At 50.4% G+C, this 21153-nt stretch overlaps 2 protein-coding genes across 2 annotated transcripts in view; one reads left to right on the forward strand and one right to left on the reverse strand.

The window, feature by feature from the left end:
• Positions 1 to 15919, reverse strand: part of Sarm1 (sterile alpha and TIR motif containing 1) — a 26383-nt gene extending 10464 nt beyond the window's left edge. The window contains exons 1-7 of the mRNA XM_005077007.4: positions 15150 to 15919; positions 9496 to 10114; positions 8043 to 8255; positions 7683 to 7774; positions 7322 to 7557; positions 3970 to 4072; positions 3715 to 3904 (exon numbers count right to left, since the gene is read on the reverse strand). Coding sequence (XP_005077064.1) covers positions 3715 to 3904; positions 3970 to 4072; positions 7322 to 7557; positions 7683 to 7774; positions 8043 to 8255; positions 9496 to 10114; positions 15150 to 15616 — 1920 coding nt within the window. The 5' untranslated portion in view covers positions 15617 to 15919. The remainder of the gene's footprint in view (positions 1 to 3714; positions 3905 to 3969; positions 4073 to 7321; positions 7558 to 7682; positions 7775 to 8042; positions 8256 to 9495; positions 10115 to 15149) is intronic.
• A 217-nt stretch (positions 15920 to 16136) lies between these two features.
• Positions 16137 to 20437, forward strand: Vtn (vitronectin). The gene is made up of 9 exons (XM_005077006.4): positions 16137 to 16154; positions 17447 to 17587; positions 17677 to 17796; positions 17875 to 18231; positions 18315 to 18454; positions 18629 to 18785; positions 18944 to 19096; positions 19700 to 20059; positions 20247 to 20437. Exons 2-9 carry the CDS (start codon positions 17524 to 17526, stop codon positions 20354 to 20356), a joined length of 1461 nt encoding a protein of 486 aa, XP_005077063.1. The 5' UTR covers positions 16137 to 16154; positions 17447 to 17523; the 3' UTR covers positions 20357 to 20437.
• The last annotated feature ends 716 nt before the right edge of the window (positions 20438 to 21153 follow it).

A 21153-nucleotide genomic window follows, 5' to 3' on the forward strand; every position in this document is an offset into this window, starting at 1 on the left:
ACTCTATAACCTGGCTCTATAGTTCTTACCTAGCAAGTGAATGTGTAATAATGAGCTCTCCATAGGGAAAAAGCCCCAACTAACCAACCACACAAATAAAAACTTCCAAGCCCCACTTTGTAATGACTGCTATTTTTGTTGTTGTTGTTTTGTCTTTCAAGGTTTGATTTTTTTAAAAACCTGTTACACAGGGTCTCTCTGTGTAACAGTCCTGGCTGTCCTGGAACTTGCTTTGTAGACCAGGCTGACCTTGAACTCACTGAGATCTGTCTGCCTCTCTCTGCTTTTCAAGTGCTGGGATTAAAGGTGTGTACCACCACTACCCAGTGGTTACTGATTTCTTTGGTGTAAGTACTCTCACCATGACTGATTTTAAGCCACCAACATAAAACTGGATGTGAAGTTCTCTCAACTATCTCCCTGTGTGGTGCCCAGAGGGAGTGGCACTAATGGGAGTAGGTGTGGCTTTGTTGGAGAGTGTGCACTATGGGGAGAACTTTGAGGTCTCCTATGCTCAAGCTACACCCAGTGAGACAGACCACTTCCTGTTGCCTGTGGGTCAAGATGTAAGAACCCTCAGTTCCTTCTTCAGCGCCCTGTCTGCCCACATGCTGCCTTGCTTCCTGCCCTGACGATAATGGATTAAACCTCTGAACTGTAAGTGAGCCACCCCAATTAAATGTTCTCCCTTATAAGAGTTGTCATGACAGGGCTGGAGAGATGGCTCAGCAGTTAAGAGCACTGACTGTTCTTCCAGAGGTCCTGAGTTCAATTTCCAGCAACCACCTTGAATGAGATCTGGTGCCCTCTGCTGGCATTCAGTCAGAAGACTGTATACACAATAAATAAATAAAATGTTTTTAAAAAAAACAAAAGAGTTGTCACGATCATGGTGTATCTTCACATCAATAAGAAACCCTAGCCGGGTGTTGGTGGTGCACACCTTTAATCCCAGCACTCAGGAGACAGAGGCAGGTGGATCTCTGTGAGTTTGAGGCCAGCCTGGTCTACAGAGCGAGTGCTAGGATAGGCTCCAAGACTACACAGAGAAACCCTGTCTCGAAAAACAAAAACAAATGAAAGAAAGAAAGAAAGAAGCCAGACGTTGGTGGCGCACGCCTTTAATCCCAGCACTCAGGAGGCAGAGACAGGTGGATCTCTGTGAGTTCGAGACCAGCCTGGTCTACCGAGTGAGTTCCAGGACAGGCTCCAAAACAATACAGAGAAACCCTGTCTCAAAAAACCAAAAAAAAAAAAAAAAAAAAAAAAAAAGAAGGAAGGAAGGAAGGAAGGAAGAAACCCTAACTAAGACACTCAGGTCAACTGAGTCCCCACACGATCTCATTTCTGTCACGGAACATGTACAGGTCCTGAGGAAGAGCACGAGCTTTGAAGTCAGACAGAACTCAAAGCCCAGCCTTTCTGATTTTCACACCACAGCTACACTGTGTCTCTGAGCCTCAGTTTAAACTCAGGTCATCAAGCTGAAGCCTGTGAGAGCGTGACATCTCGTCCCAACTCTTCTCCTTCACCCATGCTGTCCCCTGCCTGGAGCACCTTCTCTTCCATCCACCGGCATTCTTCTTTTTTAAGGTATGTACTTTATTTTAACTACATGTACGTGTTTGTGTATGGATAGTTGCAGGTATCCTCAGAGGCTAGAAGAGGGTGTTGGATCCTTTAGAGCTGAAGTTATAGGAGGATGTGGGTGCTTGGAACTGATCTCCAGTCCTCTGTGAGAGCAGCATGTGCTTTTAATCTCCAGCCCCTCACCAGCATCCTTAGGACACTTCTCAAGTTCTGCTTCTTCCGTGAAGCCTCCCCTGATCATTCCAGCCCTGGCTTAGTGTTTTTTTTTTTTTTTTTTTTTTGGTTTTACAAGACAAGATTTCTCTGTATTGTCGGTCCAGCCTGGCCTCGAACTCACAGAGATCCGCCTGCCTCTGCCTCCCGAGTGCTGGGATTAAAGGCGTGCGGCACCACTGCCCAGCCCGGGCTTAGTGTTTACATGAGTCATTGTGGGCATATTTTTACAGTGTTCATTTTTTACTTGATTTGATTTTATTGAGACCAGGTCTTACTGTATAGCTGAAACTAGCTGGCCTGGATCTTGCTATGTAGTCCAGGTTCAAACTCAAAGAGATCCATCTGCTTCTGCCTCCCAAGTGCCAACACACCCAATGCTCTTTTTCATTTTAAATTATGTGTATTTGTGTGTATGCTGTGTGCATATGTATGCTTGTGTGCATGTGTGAGGCACATGTGTGTGTGCTTGTGTAATGTGAAGTGCATATGTATGTTTGTGTGTGTGAGGCGCATGTGTGTGTGCCTGTGTGATGTGAACATAAGTGCAGTGTCCAGGAAGGCCAGAAGAGATCATCAGATGGCCTGGACCTAGAATTACAGGAGGTTATAAGCACTGGGAACTAAACTCTGGTCCTCCTCAATAACCACTGAGCATTTTCTGCAGCCTCATTGTCTTGTTTCTAAGAGACAAGGTCTTGCTGTGTGGCCAGAGTAGGTCTCATCCAGCTGCAGCCTCCTGAGTAGGAGGCTCAGGCTCACTGTGGGCATAGTCTTGTCCTCAGATGCATGGAGGCACAAAACCTCACCTCAGTTGACTACCGCATCCTTTAGCCCAAGCTCCAATCCCTATTGACTGATGCATGACTGGTAATCTATAGATGTGCTATGGATCTATTCTGTATGCCTTCTGCAAGGGGCTATATCATCCTACCATGCACTGGAGGTACAATGGTGAATTAAACAGCTGTATTCACAAAAAATAAAGTAATAATAATAATTACTACCACTATGTGCCAGGCATTCTACTGAAGGCTTCCCAATTTAGCCCTTTGAGTCCTTTTAACAATATCCTAGATCAGTGGTTTTCAACCTTCCTAATGCTGAAACCTTTTAATTCAGTTCCTATGTTTTGGTGACCCCAAACCATAAAATTATTTCTATTACTACTTCATAACTATAATCTTGCTACCATTTGAATCATAATGTAAATATCTGTGTTTTCTCTCTCTCTCTCTCTCTCTCTCTCTCTCTCTCTCTCTCTCTCTCTCTCTCTCTCTCTCTCGTGTGTGTGTTTGAGATTTCTCTATGGCTTTAGAGACTGTCCTGGAACTAGCTCTTGTAGAACAAGTTGGTCTCGAACTCACAGAGATCCACCCGCCTCTGCCTCCTGAGTGCTGGGATTAAAGGTGTGTGTCACCACCACCCGGCAATATCTGTGTTTTCTGATGGTCTCGGGTAACCCCTGTGAAAGGTCTTGTTTTGGGGTTTTCTTTGGGTTTTGAGACAGGATAGCCCTGGCTTGTCCAGAAATTGATAAATAGACATGGCTCATTCTGAACTTGAGGTGATCTCCTTGCCTCCGCCTTGCAAGAGCTGGGATTACAGGATGCACCACTATATCCAGCTCACAGATCTTACATTTGGCATGCATTCGTCTCCCTCCCTGATCTCACTGTACAGCCTTACACATGACTAAGTCATTCCTACAGACGAGAAAACGGAGACTGCGGGAGCCAAAGTCGCTTGCTGAAGTGCTACCCCATCTGGAGCAATGGCTCCCAACTTCTAGCTGAGGCAGAAGATGATCTGGGACTGAGGGTAGCTGGGGTGTGCAGGAAACAAGGGACGAGGGGAGGTCTCCCCCTCCACCCATGCGATGCCCCACCAGAGGCGCAGGCCAGCACCCACCTTGTGTACCCAGTCCTTGCAGTCATGGTCCTGCATGCATTTGTCCAGCGCCCCAGCAGACAGCACCAGGACAAAGTTTCGCGCCGCCATGACGCTCTGGATGAGCTTGTCCTCGAACTTGCCGGCTTCCAGCTTCTCCACATCGATGAAGACGCTGAAGCCGTGCAGCTGCAGGTGCACCTTTAGGAGGCTGCAGGAATAGGGTAAACACCGTGGCCTGGTCCCAAACCCCAGCCACCTGCCCACCCCCCTCACCTGGCCAGCTGGGAACCCGAGCTTCTCCGGTAGCTGATAAAGACATCAGGGGTGTCTCCACTGGTCTTGCCACCAGAACAGGGCAGTGGTGAGTGTAGCATTTCTGGGGCCAAGAAAAGAGACATCCAGGTGAGTGTGGCCTCTCCCCACTACTCATCATGAGGTCTATCATCTCAGTACCCTGTCTACTCAAACTTCTCAGGCCAGTGCCCGAAAAGGGTCACTGAGGGTCACTGAAATGGAGAGGTGGATCCTTCGGGAAGGAAAGTCACCTTGGATAGTCCTGGGCAGGAAGAGTCTGTGCTTTAGGAGCACTGCCATGAAACTTAGCTTTACCTTCCTTTTGAACAGCAGACTAGCTTAGCCAGTTACCCACAAGCACTCCAAAACGAGCCCAGGTTAAGCCCTTTCCCTTGGCCCGTCATCATTTCCACCCGGAACCCAGGCTTCTGCCTCAACTTCCACCTAACATCTTAGTCAGTAAAAGATGGTGACCACAGTTAAAAATGGTGCCAATGTCCTGACAAACCCACGATGACTATAAACTACTGCAAGGGGAGGTGTAATGAATACATCTCCTGGACATCGTGGCTTAGCCTGGCATACCTCACAGGGACTCAGAACAGCCACATCAACCTGCAGCCAAGCAAAACATCCAATACAGAGCCTACCTCACAAAAATCTAGTTTTCTGAAAACTGATGAAAGTGAAAAGCATATCACCATGAAGGGGGGAGACTGAAAATGGCACAGGAAGTGGAAGCAGAAAGATCACAAGTTCAAGGTTAGTCTCAACTGCATAACAAGTTTAAGACCAGACTGAACTACATGAGACCCTGCCCGATCGTACATACACAAATTGATACACATACAAATGAGGGAGGGAGAGAGTCACATTGCTGTAAGTGGGGAATCATCTAATTCACTAAGTTTGTACAGGATGCTGGCTGCCAGCCTCAGTGCTAGGGATACAGCAGTAAACAAAATAGCAAACTTCACCCTCATGGAGCTGCTGTGCAGTGCTCAGCACCAGGCACCTTGCTGTCTGAAGTCTCCCTTCTATCTATCCAACTTCTGGGACCCTAGCCCCAAAGTCCTCCCTGTTGCAGTTGTCCAGCACCAGCCTCCTCAATGGGCGCATACCTTTAATCTCAGCACTTGGGAGGCAGAGGCAGAGGCAGAGGCAAAGGAATCTCTGAAGGAGCAGGGGCAGCCTGTTCCAAGGCTACATAGAGAGAGATTCTGTCTCAAAAATTGAAACAAAACAAAACAGACAATATCAGCAAAAGAAATCTTGGACTTTCATTGGGAGCTTAAAGATAAAAGCTGACCTTCTTTTCTTAAGGCAGAAGAAACAGTCCCCGGGGGGAGGGAGGGCTCGGGAGGGGGGAGGGAGGGCTCGGGAGGGGGGAGGGAGGGCTCGGGAGGGGGGAGGGAATGGGAGAGGGACCTGGAACTGACTTGTGAAGCAACCTTGTTTCTTATCCAAATTTAAACTGGAAAATAAAATTAAAAAAAAAAAGAAAGAAACAGTCCCCAGTGCCATGTGGGTGCTTAGCACAGTCTTGCTGAATGGAAGAATAAAATGAAATATGAAATGAACTCATCTTCTAATAATATTCATAGTTAACACCACACACACACACACACACACACACACACACACACACACACACACACACACACTTGTTTGTTTATGGTGCAGGAAAAAAACCAGTGGGCTCAAATCCCAGTTGTCATTTAATGGCTTTATAACCTCGGGAGATGTTTTTAAATTCTTTTATCTTCATTTTATTATCTCTGAAATTAAAACCTATGGTGGAAACGTTTGATTACATAGGGTACACTTTTCAAAATACCTCAAGCTGGACACTAGCATGTTTATTTTTCAAGTTAAAGTCTCTTTTGAAAGAAAAATGCTTTCTTACATTTATATATTCACGGGGTGGGGTGTCACAGAGTGCCTGTGTAGGTCAGAGGGCAACTTGGGGGAGTGTGTTCTCCCCTACTGAGTCATGGAGATTGATCGCAGGGCATAAGGCTTGGCAACAAGAACCGTTGCCCACTGAGCCATCCCACCAGCCCTAAGAGTCTCTTTTGATTCTTTAAAAGTTTTTAAAAGTTGATTTAAAATTCTGAACTCCTACTACATAGAATGGTTATAGAAATAAATAGGTTTTCTTTTCGTTTGCTTTATTTTTTGAGACAGGATTGCCTTACATAGTCCTGGATGGCCTTGGACCCCATATGTAGACCAAGCTGGTCTTGAGATTTCTGCAATTCCCCTGCCTCTGCCTCCCAAGTTCTGGAGTTCAGAGGGGTACATACCTCCACACTCAGCTATGAGATTGTATATCAAAAACTTACCACAAGGGCTGGAGAGATGAGTAAGAAGCTAACAGCGCTTACTGCTCTTCTAGAGGGCCCAGGTGCATTTCCCAGCACCACATGGGGGCTCACAATCATTTGTGACTCCAGTTATAGGGGCTCTGATGTCCTCTTCTGGTTTCTATGAGAACCAGAGCTCATGGGGGGGGGTACACAAACATACAGACAAACACTCATACACATCAAATAAAAATCAGTCTTAAAAAAACTGACTGGTGCACCTGGGATGCATAGTTATTGACATGTAAGAGCTAGCAAGAGTGAATTGTGCAATGAAAATAAGTCAGTAAGAAAAGGGAGGCTCAGCCGGGCAGTGGTGGTGCACACCTTTAATCCCAGCACTTGGAAGCAGGCGGGTCACTGTGAGTTTGAGGCCAGCCTGGTCTATAAGAGCTAGTTCCAGGACAGCCCCCAAAGCCACAGAGAAACCCTGTCTCGAAAAATTTAAAAAAAGGGGGGGGAGGCTGCCAGTGCCCTAGGCTCTGCTGGGACATACTGCCAGAACCCAGACTCTAAGCTGCTGGATGCTAGGATAAGCCTACCCCCTAGTCCCCACATCCCCACCCAAAACCACCAGTGTCCTCCAACGGCACCCATCCTTATCCTTGCTAAAGCTACCCCTGCCTGGTTGCCCTTCCTGTTCTCCCTGCCTCCACACATCCCTCAAAACCTGAACAACATCTCCTCCTCTCTAAGTCTGAACCTAGGTGACCAAGATATCCCCAGGAGTCCTGAATGCTTCCTACCATGGCCAACTGCTGATTGTATACCTACTTATTCCCACCCTGGGACCCATCTCAGGTGGAGGACTTCTTAAGGGCATAATGCAGCAGATTCATCTTTACATCCTCAAAGCCGTCTAACCCAGCCAGGCACTGACTCCTCTGGGAGGCTGTCTCCAGCCTAAGCGGCCCCTCGCTTTCAGGACTGGAGATGGAGTTGGGTTCCCAGGTGGGTGCACTTACCTCGGGCTGCAGTGAGGATGCGTGAGCGATGCACCCCCAGGCGGATGCCACAGTCCTCCAGGAGCTGCTGCTCTGACACGCGGTGCAGCAGGGAGCGGTCCAGGCCGCAGCTGACCAGGCCATAGGTGTACTGGCGGAAGCGAGGGTCCAGGCTGCCTAGCCAGTCTGCTAGGTTGCTGCGGTCGCACGTAGCATAGTTGGCAAAGGTCTTGAGCTCTGTGAGCTCTCTAAAGAACCTGCCAGGGAGGTAGGAAATGGAGGATATTACAGTTCTGGTGCTAAGGGTGCTAAGGAGGGGCTGGTGGCAGAGGGGGGGGCTAGTTAACACCCAGATGGGTTGGACTGGCTGGGGGCTCCTTGCCTCTTGCGGGTGATGCTTGATTTCATGCCCAAGTCTGTCTGGAGTTCTTCCTCTGTGAGCCGTAGAAGCAGGTCACCGTCTACCTGCTGATCCTGGGGGAGGGGGAGGTGTGAGGAAGGCTCTCCTTCCCCTCCCTCCGCCCACCCCCAGCACAAGATGCAAGGGAAAGGAACAGAAGGTGGCAGTGGAAGCCAATGGGATTCTGATGGTGGCTGACTGCTAGATTCCCACCCCTAAAAGGCCACGTTGGCGCTTCTGGTGTGAGGCCTACAGGGCACATGGACCGCAGGACACCCCCAGCACACCCTCAGGACGTGCCCAGAGTTAGTGTAGAGGGGGGGTGGCTGCCCGCGGCTTTACCCGGAAATTCTCGCAGTACTGGGAGAAGCCAATCTGTTGCAGCCAGGTCTGGACCTCGGCCTCCTTCCAGCTGGCCACACAAGGCAGGATGCGCCGGGGTACCTCCTCGCCCAACAGGCGCAGCGCGCGCTTGGCCAGCGCCGACGTGGTGCCATTGGTGGAGTAAGAAACGAGGCGTTTCAGGCTCTGGATGGCACCGATGTCGCTGAACACCTTAGGAAAGAGGATGGATGAGGGAGTCTAAGATTCCCTGCAACCAGACTTGCCCAGTCCCATTTCTATTCTCAATGAGGAAAGGCTCACTAACTGTTCTAGCCATCATCACTAAGTCACCTGTGCCTGCCCCCACCCTCTCTGTCCACCATGCATTTTTCCCTCCTGAAACTCATCCATTCTTAATTAGGACCTCCAACTTCCTTGCCCATCAGCCCTGGGATTAAGTTTGTAGTTCTCAGTATTACCGCCAGGTGGCAGCAGACAGCGGGGGGGGGGGCAAAAAAGCCTCACACTCGCAGTTTCCACATAAGTGGTGTTCCTAAACCTTTAGTGTTTCTAGTCTGGTTGGAACCCCACTAATTCATGGGACCCCAGATGGATCAGCGACTCCTCCATGCATTTCATTAACTCCTTCAATTTTCCAAAAAGTGAAAACGTGGCCCTGAACGGGAAAGCTAACTGCCCAAGGTCACAGTAAGTCGGGAAGTGGGCAAAGGCTGTGGTTTAGATTTTGGCCATGGGGACCCTTTGTGACTCAGGTATTCGTCATTTACACTGAGGTCCTACCCCAAGACCCTTTCTCCAGCTGCCTTCTCTTTTCCAGACTCTAGATGTAGGTGACTTAGTGCCCAATGAGGCTTCCCAGCTGAGCATCTGGGGGCACCCCAAACTCAGCAGGGTCTTCCCCTCTTCCACTGTGATCTCTTTCTCAGTTTGCCTCCTCATATTCATGGCAAGAAGCACCTTCTTGCCCCCTCCCCAAGCATAAACCCCTAATCTGTCTACTTCTCTCTGCTACTGTCCCCACTCCTCCCTTCCTCCACTTTTTAAGTTTCTCTCCCCAACACAGCAACCTGGAGTTACCCTTGTCACCCCCACTTCCACAGCGACCAGGTTGATCTTTGTAAAAAATCGAGGGTCTCCTATTCTAAACGTCTCGGTATCCTCCTCTTGTCTCGAAAGCCCAAGTGCAACTTTGAGTCTCGCCTTGAAGGTCAAAATGACGGGTCCCTCTACCTTCCGACTGCTTCACCTAAGTCCTTATACTTTTTTAAAAGTCTGGCTGGCCTGGAACACGGTATGTAAGCCAGGCTAGCCTCGAAGTCACTGAGGTCTGTCTGCCTCTGAAGACAAGCTCTACCACCGTTGTCTCCAAATCCCAGTTTCAGATCGCTTCCTCTGAGAAACATTCCCAGATGTTCTCTAACCCTTGAGCCACCTTCCCCTACACCAGTACCTTTGTCTTGCCCTGTAGGCTCTTGATGGCAGCCTCGGCGCACAGATAGAAAGCCCCAATGCACTGAGCCTCCAAACGTGACGAATCGAGCAGCAGCACCAGGCTTTGCAGGTCATCCGGTCCGCGACCCTGGCGTGTGTCACTGGCGTCCACCAGGCAGCGGGCAAAGCGACCGGGGTCCAGCGATGCCACGAGCGGCTCGACGAGCGCTAGCGTGCCAGAGTGCTCGACCTCGCGCTCCACCTCCTTGTTGGTAGCCAACACCGCCACCGCCAGGCAGGCATGCAGCCGAAGCAGCTCGTCCTCCTTGGAGAAGGCGAGAGGGAAGAGCCACTCGGCGGCGCGCTTCTCCACCATGCATCTCTGCACCGCCTGACCCCCGTGCAGCGCGCAATTCGCCAGCGCCAGGGCGCAGTGGCGCAGTAGTGCCGGGTCTGTGCGGCGGCACCAGTACAGCACTGCGTCCAGACCGCCGGCCCCCACCAGCCGCTGGCACGTCTCCTCCGAGTGCTTGAACATGTGCTCCAAGATGCCTGCCACGCTCCGTGCAAGCTCCACCGGTTCTCGCTCCTTCGCCAGGTTCAAGATCACTCCCAGGCCGATCCGCGCCACACGGTCCCTGCCGGGCGACAGGAAAAGAAGAACGTGATGTAGCTGCAGTCTCCGGAGCTTGGCTTTCTCATGGGCCTCACTAGCGTCGTAAAAGACATGGCGGGCAGGATTATTACCCTTTCTGTTCAGACCCTAACTTCTGTCTCTGGTTAGCAGGGAGCTCTATCTCGGCCACAGCCACCTCCTGCGTACCATCTCCCCAAAGCCGGCTGAATGCTTCCAACTCTATGGCCGATTCCTGGGCCCTCCGGGTTCTTCTTTGCTGTTTTGTGTTTGCAAACACCTGATACCTCTTTTCTCGACTTCAGTTTCCTCCCCTCACCAACGGGAAAATAATACCTATCTTATAAAAAGGCATCAGGACTAACAAGACAATCCACACAGAGGATGGAGAGATGGCTCAGCCGTTGAGTGCTTTCTGCTCTTGCAGAGAGGTCTAGAGTTCAATTCCCAGCACCTATGTCAGGTGGCTCACAACGGCCTGAAACTCCACTTCTGGGGAACCTTTGCTTTCTTCTGGTCTTGGAGTGCACCTGCACACACATGCACATACAAGCACAGAGGCACAATAAAAAAAATGAAAACAACAACAAAAAAGACAATCCACAAAACTTAATAAATGTGAATTTGTCGTTTGATGTGTCACCGCAAGTACAACACTCTTAAGCCTGTCCTTGAACGATTCCTCCCTTCATATCCCATGACTGGTGTGTGCTTATTCATTCACTTGGTCGATATTGTTTGAGGACCAACTGTGAGCTTGCCTTGGCACTAGAGAGGCTGATGTTAAGCAGTGGGTAAGCCTGTGTCTTTTTAGCCCCAGCAAACAAGGCCAGCTGTGGACAAGTAACCAATGAGGGCTCAAGCTCTGTAGTAAGGCACTATGCTAGCAAACTGGATGATGTCATGGAGGTGGGATGGGTCTAAGGAGATTTTATCTGGGAAATGATATTGAGAAAGCTGCCTGCAAATAGCTAAAAGAGCCTAATGAGAGACAGAGACAAGTCAGGACAAAGGCCCTGCCATGGATGAGCTAGCATGTTTGAGGAAGAGAAAGAAGGCCAGAGATAAATAGTGTCTAACATTAACCAGGAAAAAAGAGAAAATCAAAAAGGGATTTACTTACACATAGAGCATGTAAGTAAATATTCAAACCAACAAAATGCAGGAATTCAATAGAAAAATGGGTGGTTGTAGACAATATATGAAGGAGAAAACCTAAAATATTAGCAAACATAAGGAGACACTGCAACCTTCTGGGTGGTCAGAAGGATAAAGATTGCCTGACAGGTGGGCAAACACAGAGGGCGGGAGGGCTTCAAAGGTCCTGAGGACTCTGGGAAGGGTGCCAGCTGGGTCAGTTAATCTGGGAAGCAGGCAATCTCTCCTAAAGAGCCCAACTGAGGGCACACGTGTAGCTTGACATGGTCCTATTTGTGAAGCAAAGGAGTTGGAGCCATCAAAACCAAGCCCAAGGGTAACTGGACAGGGGCTCATCTGCTCTAACAAATGACTGAGCAGATTTATGTCACTGTAACATGAAGGATCTTTTTTTTTAAATTTTTGTTCTTTCCAGATGGGGTCTCATTACATAGTTTTGGCCATCCTAGAACTCACTAGGTAGAGCAGGCTTGCCTCAACTCACAGAGATCTGCCTGTAAAACCTGGTAAAACCTCTAGGTTTGTTTTGAGAGCAGGCATTTTTAGTTTACACAAATGGTGCTAAGTTATACAGCATGCTATGTTTCTTTTTCCAACTCTATGTTAGAGTCATAAGATCCTTCAGGTTACAAACCAGATGTTCTGGAACACACCTTTAATCCCAGCACTCACGAGGCAGAGGTAGGTGGATCTCTTTGGGTCTGAGGCCAGTCTGGCCTACAATGTGAGTTCTAGGACAGCCAGGACTATTTGTTACACAGAGAAACCCTATCTTAGAAAACCAAACAAATAAACAAGACAAAAAAAAAGAAGTTGAGAATTGAAAGTCCAAGGTCAGAACTACATAGTGAGTTGGTGACAAGCTTAGGGAACTTAGGGAGACCCATCTCAGACAGACAGACAGACAGACGATGTAGCTCAGTGGCAAAGTACATGCATAATATGTACAAGGTCCTGAATCCAATGCCTAGCATCACAAAAGAGGAGAAAAGATCTCACCGGATACACGAGACATATTCAGTGGTTGCTTAGGGACTGGGTCAGGAGGATGGTGGGGAAGTGAGCCAGGAGAAGGCGATCTTGCATTGCAGTCACAGGCGCATGCATAGGCTTGCAGCTTTTGGAGAACTGGTACCCCCAGGAGATAACCACACCCCACATGCTAAAGCAGAGGGTCCAGAGAGAGTGGGGAAGAAATCAGTCCTGACAGTCTCTTCAGCTTCCTCAAGGCATCTGTACTTTGTCTTTGTGACAAACAGGAAGCACTGAAGAGCTTGGGGAAGGAGTGCCCAGTTTGTGTTTAGGCTTTAAGGAACTGGCTGCTGCAGGGAGGTACACCCAGGGCAGATTCTAAAGGCTGCCAGAATAGCAAACAGCTGCCACTGTGCAGGCAGAGGTGAAGACTTCCTGTCTCACCCACCTCCACAGATGATGTTGTCCCCTAGTCAGGTGACTTCCTGTCTCACCTACCTCCACAGATGATGTTCCCTAGTCAAGTGACTTCCTGTCTCAACTACCTCCACAGATGATGTTCCCTAGTCAAATGGCTTCCAAAGACTTAAGGTGCAACAGAATTCTTGCTCTGTGGGTGCCACCAGGACCATAAGCACAGTGTATAGGGCATTGCACACTTTATGTGACCTGGCTCAGTCCTGGGCACGCCATAAGTTCAGCAAAGCCTCTCTACAGCCCACCCCCAAAGGGACAAATGGGTCCTTACTCTCCATCCTGGAATCTGGAACTCAGGCATTCCTTTCACCAGTGAGGAAAGCTAAGGTCAGAGAGAGGTCATGCCAAACCCAAGGTCACAGAGTTTCTGAGAGGTCTGTTTGTCTCCAAAACTCAAGATCCTTTATCTTGACTTTGAACTAGATATACTCTTAGGCTATCAGGGCTAGATATGCCTAAGAAATCATCACAGGACTGGGGAGTTAGCTCAGCAGTTAAGAGCACCACTGCTCTCCCAGAGCACCTGGTTGATCACATTTCTCTGGGTACCCAACATCCCCATTCACATCTGGAACTATATTCCAACCTCTAAATCTTAGCCTACAGCCCTAGCTTTTCCCTATGCCTAGACACCCCCCTGAAGTTAAAGCTGTGTGCTGGTTGTGAAAAGTGTTCATTTACTTCCCAGTTCTATTGTCTGAGACTGTGGGTCTGATGAAGTGGCCATAATTTTTGGAGGTACACAGTTCTAGTTTCAAATCTCAACTGCCAAGTAGGGGACAGTCATTTCTATGTGACAATACCTATATACACAGATGCTTGTATATTCCTTGCCCCTCTCTGGAAGGATGTACAAAAAGTTAGCTCAGTGGTTTTGTTGAGAACTTTTAGCATTCCTTCCTTTTTGCACACCTTTGCAGTTTTAAAATTTGTGTGCAATAATTTTCTTTCCTTTTATTAAAACAGTATCCTCTATTATTCATTCAACATTCTGGGGGAGGCCATTTAGCTTCCATTATATTAATTCTGCTCCCCTGGTAGGGTGGCCTGTGATTTAGAGGGCTGTTAGATGGTGCCCTCGTTGGGTGTTATGGGACCAGGTTTGAAGAGCCCTGCATTGTTGACAGTTCAGGGGTGAGAGAAAGTGAGTTAGAATTCTGGGAAGTGGCTGCAGCAATACCCTGGGGAAGACTAAAGCGGCCAGAATAGAATGGCAAAAAGAGTCAGTGAGGAGGTTGATTGATGGAGGAGGGAAAATACTCGTAAGCGGAAACCCTCAGTGTGCCTCCCCACCCCCGTTTTCCCTTCTAGTCTTATCCTTGCATACTCTGAAAGAATGCAGAGCCCCTGGGTTTCTGGGGAAAGAGCATGAAGACTACAAGGATTTGTGCCCTGTCCTTGGTCCTGAAGCAACATCTGCCTGTGTTTGGGGAGTGGCACACACCAGTTAGTGGTTACTCTCTCAGAACTCTCAAAAGGTGAGGATAGTCATTTCCTTTTCTTTTTTCTGTCTAACCACCATGGCTGCCCTAGAACTCACTCTGTAGACCAGGCTGGCCTCGAACTCATAGAGATCCACCTGCCTCTGCCTCCCAAGTGCTGGAATTAAAGGCGTGCACCACCAATGCCCAGTGTCATTTTCATTCTTGAAAATATATCAGTATGTTTGCATCATGTAGTCCTGATGCTCCTAGAGTACTCCCTGAACCCACTTTCCACAGGTTCTTGAACCACATACCAAATTCACACCAGCCAAACTGGGTCTCAACGCACTCAGCAAGCATCTACTCCACACTCTTCGGGTTCTCCATATTCATGCCCCATCCCCATCAGAGCACCAGATGTTAGATGAGAGAGGTAGGGCAAGTAGAACCTTACTTTGGGTCGCCCAACCTAGACTGTTCTGTTTGTGCATTTTTGACAGTTGTATTATTTCCATGTTATTGAAAACCCAGAGAAAATGCCTCTGGATCTTTTCATAATTCTTGTAAGGTCAGCGTGCTGAAAATGACTTTTCCAAAAATTCTGAACTGAGAGCCTGAGATTTTGGCGAGAATTAGGAAGATGACAGCCTGTTTTGTTCGGGCACCAGAGAACTGGGAAAGTGGGCTCTCTGAAGGCTTCATAGTTCAGAGAAGGCCCCAGGAAGTAGGTGAAGGACAGGCAGCCAGGCTTAGTTTGTTCCCACATACGGAGAAAGAGAAGCGCCTCAGTTTCCTCTGCCCTTATCCTCTCAAACCAGTAGAAAACTTTTTGTTACTGATCAGATGCTGCAGAATGAGGTCATGGCTGGTCTGGTGAGAGGGTAGCATAGAAGGACAACCCGATGCAGGGGAGAACTATGGGCTCAGGGGGCTATCAGCAATGGGATGCCATCTCCAACCACCTCCGCTGCCCTGGCCTCCCCACCACCTCATGGCGCTCTCCCTCACCGGTTCTCAGCCACCAGGATCTGCTCCAGCAGGCGTGCGGCCTGCACGCGGGTCTCTAGCTCCGGTGCCTGCAGCAACCGCAATAGCAAGTCGAGGCCACCGTCCAAGCGTATTGCATCGCACAGACCCTGGGCCACCTCGCGGCCCACGGCCGGCAGCAGCCAGGCCTCCTCTACCAGCTGGAAGACCTCGGCGAGGCCCGCGCCCACCGCCCGCGCCGCGCTTGCCTGCTTCAGTTCGGACAGCGCCTGCTGCAGCTCCGGCAGAGAACGCTCCAGGGCGCCTTGCACCTCGGTGCCCACCCCGGGCGACACTTCGCGGGACCCGCGGCCGGCAGCCCACCATGGGCTGGTACTGCCATTCCTATCCTGCCCCGGCACTGTCAGCCTATCTGCGCCCGCCCGTGGGCCCGACATGGTGAAGAAGCGGCACAGTTTGTAGGCGGAGAAGAGCAGCGTCAGGACCATGGGCGCTGGGCAGCTGGGGGCATACCGCGCCTGGGGGGGGTGGGGCCTGACGGAGCGACCCCGGCCTTGGGAGGAAAAAGCAAAAAGCAGGACCTGGCAAGGGCCACAAGTTTAGAAGCAAAGAGAGAAGAGCAGCTCGGGGATACAGTCTCGGGAAGGCGATACAGGGAGAGGGAAGCAAAGGATGGACGCGACACGGGAGGGTAGAGACGCCGGCGCCCGGAACAAAGCGCCGCTCCAGCCTTAAGAGGAGCTGAGATGCTCAGCAGCAACCACGCCTCTGAGTAGCAGAGTCAAGAATTTGACGCCCCGCCTCTAGGTCTCGCAGGCTCCGCCTCTGCCGCTGGCGCAAGCTCCACCCCAAGCCTCACTTGGCCCCGCCTCCTTTCTCTAGTCATCTCCCCTTTTCGGAGTGCCAGATAATGTAAAGGGCTGGGAAGAGAGATCCTCGATTCCCACTGCTCGTCCTGTCCCGGGTGCTGTGGAAGCAAACTAACTGCATGTATCCACATCCCCTTCGGGTGGTTAAAGAATCGCAGTGAGCTTCTTTTTTTTTTCTTTGTTGTTTTTGGTTTTTCGTGACAGGGTTTCTCTGTGTCTCTTTGGAGCCTATCCTAGCACTCACTCTGTAGACCAGGCTGGTCTCGAACTCGCGGAGATCCGCCTGCCTCTGCCTCCCCAGCGCACCACCAACTCCCGGCAGCAGTGACCTTCTTAAGGCCCTTTAATGCCTGTTTTCACTTAGGCTTCACAAGTCTGTAGGGAGTAAGATTTAGTGCTTCATTTTGCCCCTGAGGCCCATAGAAAAGAGACAGGTTACAGAACAGAAAACTTAGGGGCTTCAGAAGCACACCGGTGCCTGAAACCTGGCATTCTGTAACAGTGATCATTTTCTTCATAGTGGGATCACACTTCATAGTATGTCTAAGAATATGCCCATTGAGTTTATTATTTATAGATGGGGTCACTGAAGGTGGATTCAGGGCTCTGGGAGTGGAGAGACGGCTTAGTCTTTAAGAGCGCTCTTTTTTTCCCCCAGAGGTCCTGGATTTGAATCCCAGCACTCATATGGCAGCTCACAACTGTTCAAACTCCAGTTCCAGGGTGTCCAAAGCCCTCTTGTGACCTCCACAGACCCCAGGCATGGACACTTATATACGCAAAATAAAAATCCAAAATTAAAGAAAGGAATGGACTGTGGGCCAAAGCGTTAGGAGCCACTGCTTCCCATGCTGTGAGGCCCAGCGTGGAGGGAGCCATGCTTCCACAAGGAGAGGCTAGAAATGAAGCTTTGTTCTTTTACGATAAGAAGCCTCCCCCAGAGTGCCTGGCAGTTCTCATCCACCCCTCCTTCCACTCCACTGCCCTAAATATCAAACTGGGAAGTGGGGGGGGGATGGGACAAACACCTATCGGGGATGGGCCTGATCAAACAACGGATCAATACCTGCTTATGGGAATGAGCTGGAAGCTACTCCAGGCACCGAGCATTTTGTCTGTTCTGGTTCATGTAATTTCTCAACACCTGATGAGGTCAGGTACCATGGTCCCATTTTATAAAAGGAAAGTCTCAGAGAGATTAACATAACTGGCGCACAGGGTGATAACACATGCTTTCTTTCTGCCTTCTCAACCCACCGTGCTATCCCAGCTGCCCATGACCCTTCTGACTCTGGTCTTGGCAAGGCTTCTATTTTTCAGCTCTCCTAGGGCTGGGGTTCTGGGAATGTGACCCTTTGCTACAGCTGTGTTTGGAGGAGGGAAATAGGGTTGGGCCAGAGGATGAGCAAATACAGGCGGAAACCCAGTAAAATAGCAACTTCTCTTCAGTTGCTTTTCCCAGGCTGGACGGTGAGACTCTGGAAGCTCCGAGCCCAGCTTGCCAGACCCTCAGCTAGAGGCCTGCCATGGCACCTCTGAGGCCCTTTCTGCTGCTAACCCTGCTGGCATGGGTTTCTCTGGCTGACCAAGGTGTGGGGGTGATTGGTGGTGATCTAGGGCAATGCAGGGTGGGCAGGTGGCCTGGCCTGGGTTGTAAAGACTAATCTTCCCTCCCGCAGAGTCATGCAAGGGCCGCTGCGACCAGGGGTTTGTGGCCAACAGGAAGTGTCAGTGTGATGAGCTTTGCAGTTACTATCAGAGCTGCTGTGTTGACTATGTGGCACAGTGCAAGCCCCAAGGTGTGTTCAGAGCCCTGGTGGGTGGGCAGGGCATCTCCTGTGTGAGCAGAAACTCACCACTGCCCGCTCTCCCTGCAGTGACTCGGGGAGATGTGTTTACTATGCCGGAAGATGAGTACTGGTCCTACGACTACCCGGACGAGGCCAAGAATGGCACCAGCATCCCTGTACAACCGGAAAACACTTCTTTACCCCCTGACCAGCAGCCCCAACCTGAAGACACCCCAGAGCCACCATCTTTCCTAAAGCCTGAGGAACAGGCTCCTATACTGGAGGCAAGCACCTCAGGGCCTGAAGTGGGACACCTGGAGGTGACTTCAAGGCCTGACACCACTGCTCAAGGGACCTCTGACTTCCCAGAGGAAGAGCTGTGTAGTGGGAAGCCCTTTGACGCCTTCACAGACCTCAAGAATGGTTCTCTCTTTGCCTTCCGAGGTGCCTCTATGGACAGGTCTGGTGTGTATGGGGGAGGGGTGCCCTGGGAGCATCTGCTTCTCACACAGCTTCCCCTACTCTAGGGCAGTACTGCTATGAGTTAGATGAAACAGCAGTGAGGCCTGGGTACCCCAAACTCATCCGAGATGTCTGGGGCATCGAGGGTCCCATTGATGCTGCCTTCACTCGAATCAACTGTCAGGGGAAGACCTACTTTTTCAAGGTACCAGACCCAAGTCCATGAGTCAAGGTAAAGGGTATCATGGAAGGTGCTGCTGGGAGATGTGAGAACAAGGTAGTAGGGGTTCCAGGAGCTGGTGAGAGCCAGTCTAGGATCTAGGACCGCCTCTTTGCCCAGCAGTATGTCCTCACCCTTTTCATCTTCCCTGCCCCTCAGGGCAGTCAGTACTGGCGCTTTGAGGATGGTGTTTTGGACCCTGGTTATCCCCGAAACATCTCTGAAGGCTTCAGTGGCATACCAGACAATGTAGATGCAGCTTTAGCCCTTCCTGCTCATCGCTACAGTGGCCGGGAGAGAGTCTACTTCTTCAAGGGTACTCGGGGTGGGAGGAGAAGGGGCAGGGGGTGGAGGAGTCCCTGCTCTCTCCTATGCTGCCCTGGGTCGGGAATTGGGATATGCTCCCACCCTGCCTTGAAGCTCCCCAGTCTTAGTCAGATCTGCCCTTCTGATGCCAGCTGTCCTGCTCCTCAGGGAAACAGTACTGGGAGTATGAATTCCAGCAGCAGCCCAGCCAGGAGGACTGTGAAGGCAGCTCTCTGTCGGCCGTGTTTGAGCACTATGCCTTGCTTCAGCGGGACAGCTGGGAGGACATCTTTGAACTCCTCTTCTGGCGCAGATCCACTGGTATGGAGCGAGAGCTCTCCAGAAAGTGGGTTTGGAGTAGGACCAGATTGGCGGTGGGGGCTTCAGGGGGAGGGGACTAGAACTGGGATCATCGATCAAGAGCTGTTTACTCTGGCTAGACTTTGCTTCTGTTGACTTTGGGGGGGTGAGGCTGGACTCCATTTGGACCCCATACCTTGGACTTTGCCTAACACAGCAGAAGGAGGGGCAGTGGATGAGGGGTTTAGGAGGGGACAGAGACACAAGGGATACAGTGGAGAGAGGACACAGGAAAAGGCATTGGACAGGGAGAGTGAGACCTGGGTGCTGGGTACTGAGTTCTATCATGAAGCTTGTGTGTCTTGGGCAAAACGAACTCTAAAGGTCCTGCTGGGGCTAGCTGTATTGGCACGCACCTTTAATCCCAGCACTCTGAGGCAGAGACAGGACGATCTCTGTGAGTTAAGAGACCAGCCTGGTCTTCATAGTGAGTTCCAGACCAGCCATGGGTACATTGAGAGTCCTTGTTTAAAAAATAATAATAAACAAACAAACAAATAAATGTCCTGCTGGAGAAACCACAGCCTGGATCCTCAAAGTACTTTAACCCCTTCCCTGCTACAGGCGGTGTCAGAGAACCCCAGTTCATCAGCCGGGACTGGCATGGTGTGCCAGGGAAAGTGGACGCTGCTATGGCTGGCCGCATCTACATCTCGGGCTCCACATCCCACTCCTTCCAGGCCAAAAAACAGAAGTCTAGGCGTCGCAGCCGAAAACGCTACCGTTCACGCCGTGGGCGTGGGCGTGGCCGCAGCCCCAGCAGCAGCCACAGTTTGAACTCTCGTCGCTCATCGCGTTCAGTCTGGTTCTCTTTGTTCTCTAGTGAGGAGAGCGGGCTAGGAGACTACAACTATGATTATGATATGAACTGGCTCGTACCTGCCACCTGCGAGCCCATTCAGAGCGTCTATTTCTTCTCTGGAGGTGTGAGCCCCTGCTACCCCTGAGGCTGGTTTTGCTTGGGCCTCTCCTGCAGGCTCTGGTCCCTGGGTGTTGACCTTATCTGCATGGTGGATGTTCACTGTCACTTGAGAGAAATCCTTGTTTTCCTTCTTGGGACCAGCGACAGGACCAGGCAGGATCTTACACACCTTTCTGTTCTCTCTTTCAGACAATTACTACCGAGTCAACCTTAAAACGCGGCGAGTGGACTCTGTGAACCCTCCCTACCCACGCTCTATTGCTCAGTATTGGCTGGGCTGCCCAGTAACTGAAAAGTAGGAGTCAGCCCACACAGCCGAACTTCAGGAAACCCATCCTCCAGCCTTTTCCTCCCAGCCCAATAAAGTCTGTTGGCCCTGAGTTTAAGACTACTGTCCTGATTAGGGTGGGTCCCCTGGGCAAATGAGGACAAGTGGGGCTCTCGGGACTGATTGAGGAGGGACAGAGAAGATCCCACTGGGCTCAGGTGCTCTTCCTAAACCAGAAACACTGGGAGCTTGTGAGAGCTACCCTTCCAAGTCCACCCCCCAACCTCTAGACCCCTCATCCCGCTCCACAGTAGAACATGGAACTCCAGCCCTTGTGGTGATGACTGCAGTTACCCAGTCACCCTCTCCAGGTGAGGCTTCTTTGACCATGGAGTTAACCAGGGCCCCAGAGAAGATGAAGAGCAAGAGGGTGGAATTCAACTCAGATTTGCTGTCCAATGGAGAATATAGTTAATTCCCAAGCAACAGAGGGACAGACTCCCACAACACACACCTAACGGGGCTTTTCTCTGAGGCATCTGTCTGGGAAGAACATTGCCATACATTCCCTTTCTCATAGTAAAGAAGCTCAGAGGACCCTCCCAGGAGGAAATGCTCTAAAAGTGAAAGTTGTTGTGAACCCATGGCTCACACATGAAAGTTCCCTGTTTCCAGGATCCTGGGTTTCAGGAAGCCTGTCTGGCCTTTTGGCTTTTATCTTTTTTTTTTTTTTTCAGCTTTTCGAGACAGGGTTTCTCTGTATTGTTTTGGAGGCTGTCCTGGAACTTGCTTTGTAGACCAGGCTGGCCTCGAACTCACAGAGATCCG

This window comes from Mesocricetus auratus, unplaced genomic scaffold, assembly GCF_017639785.1.
Source record: "Mesocricetus auratus isolate SY011 unplaced genomic scaffold, BCM_Maur_2.0 Super-Scaffold_100007, whole genome shotgun sequence".
NCBI classification, from domain to species: domain Eukaryota; kingdom Metazoa; phylum Chordata; class Mammalia; order Rodentia; family Cricetidae; genus Mesocricetus; species Mesocricetus auratus.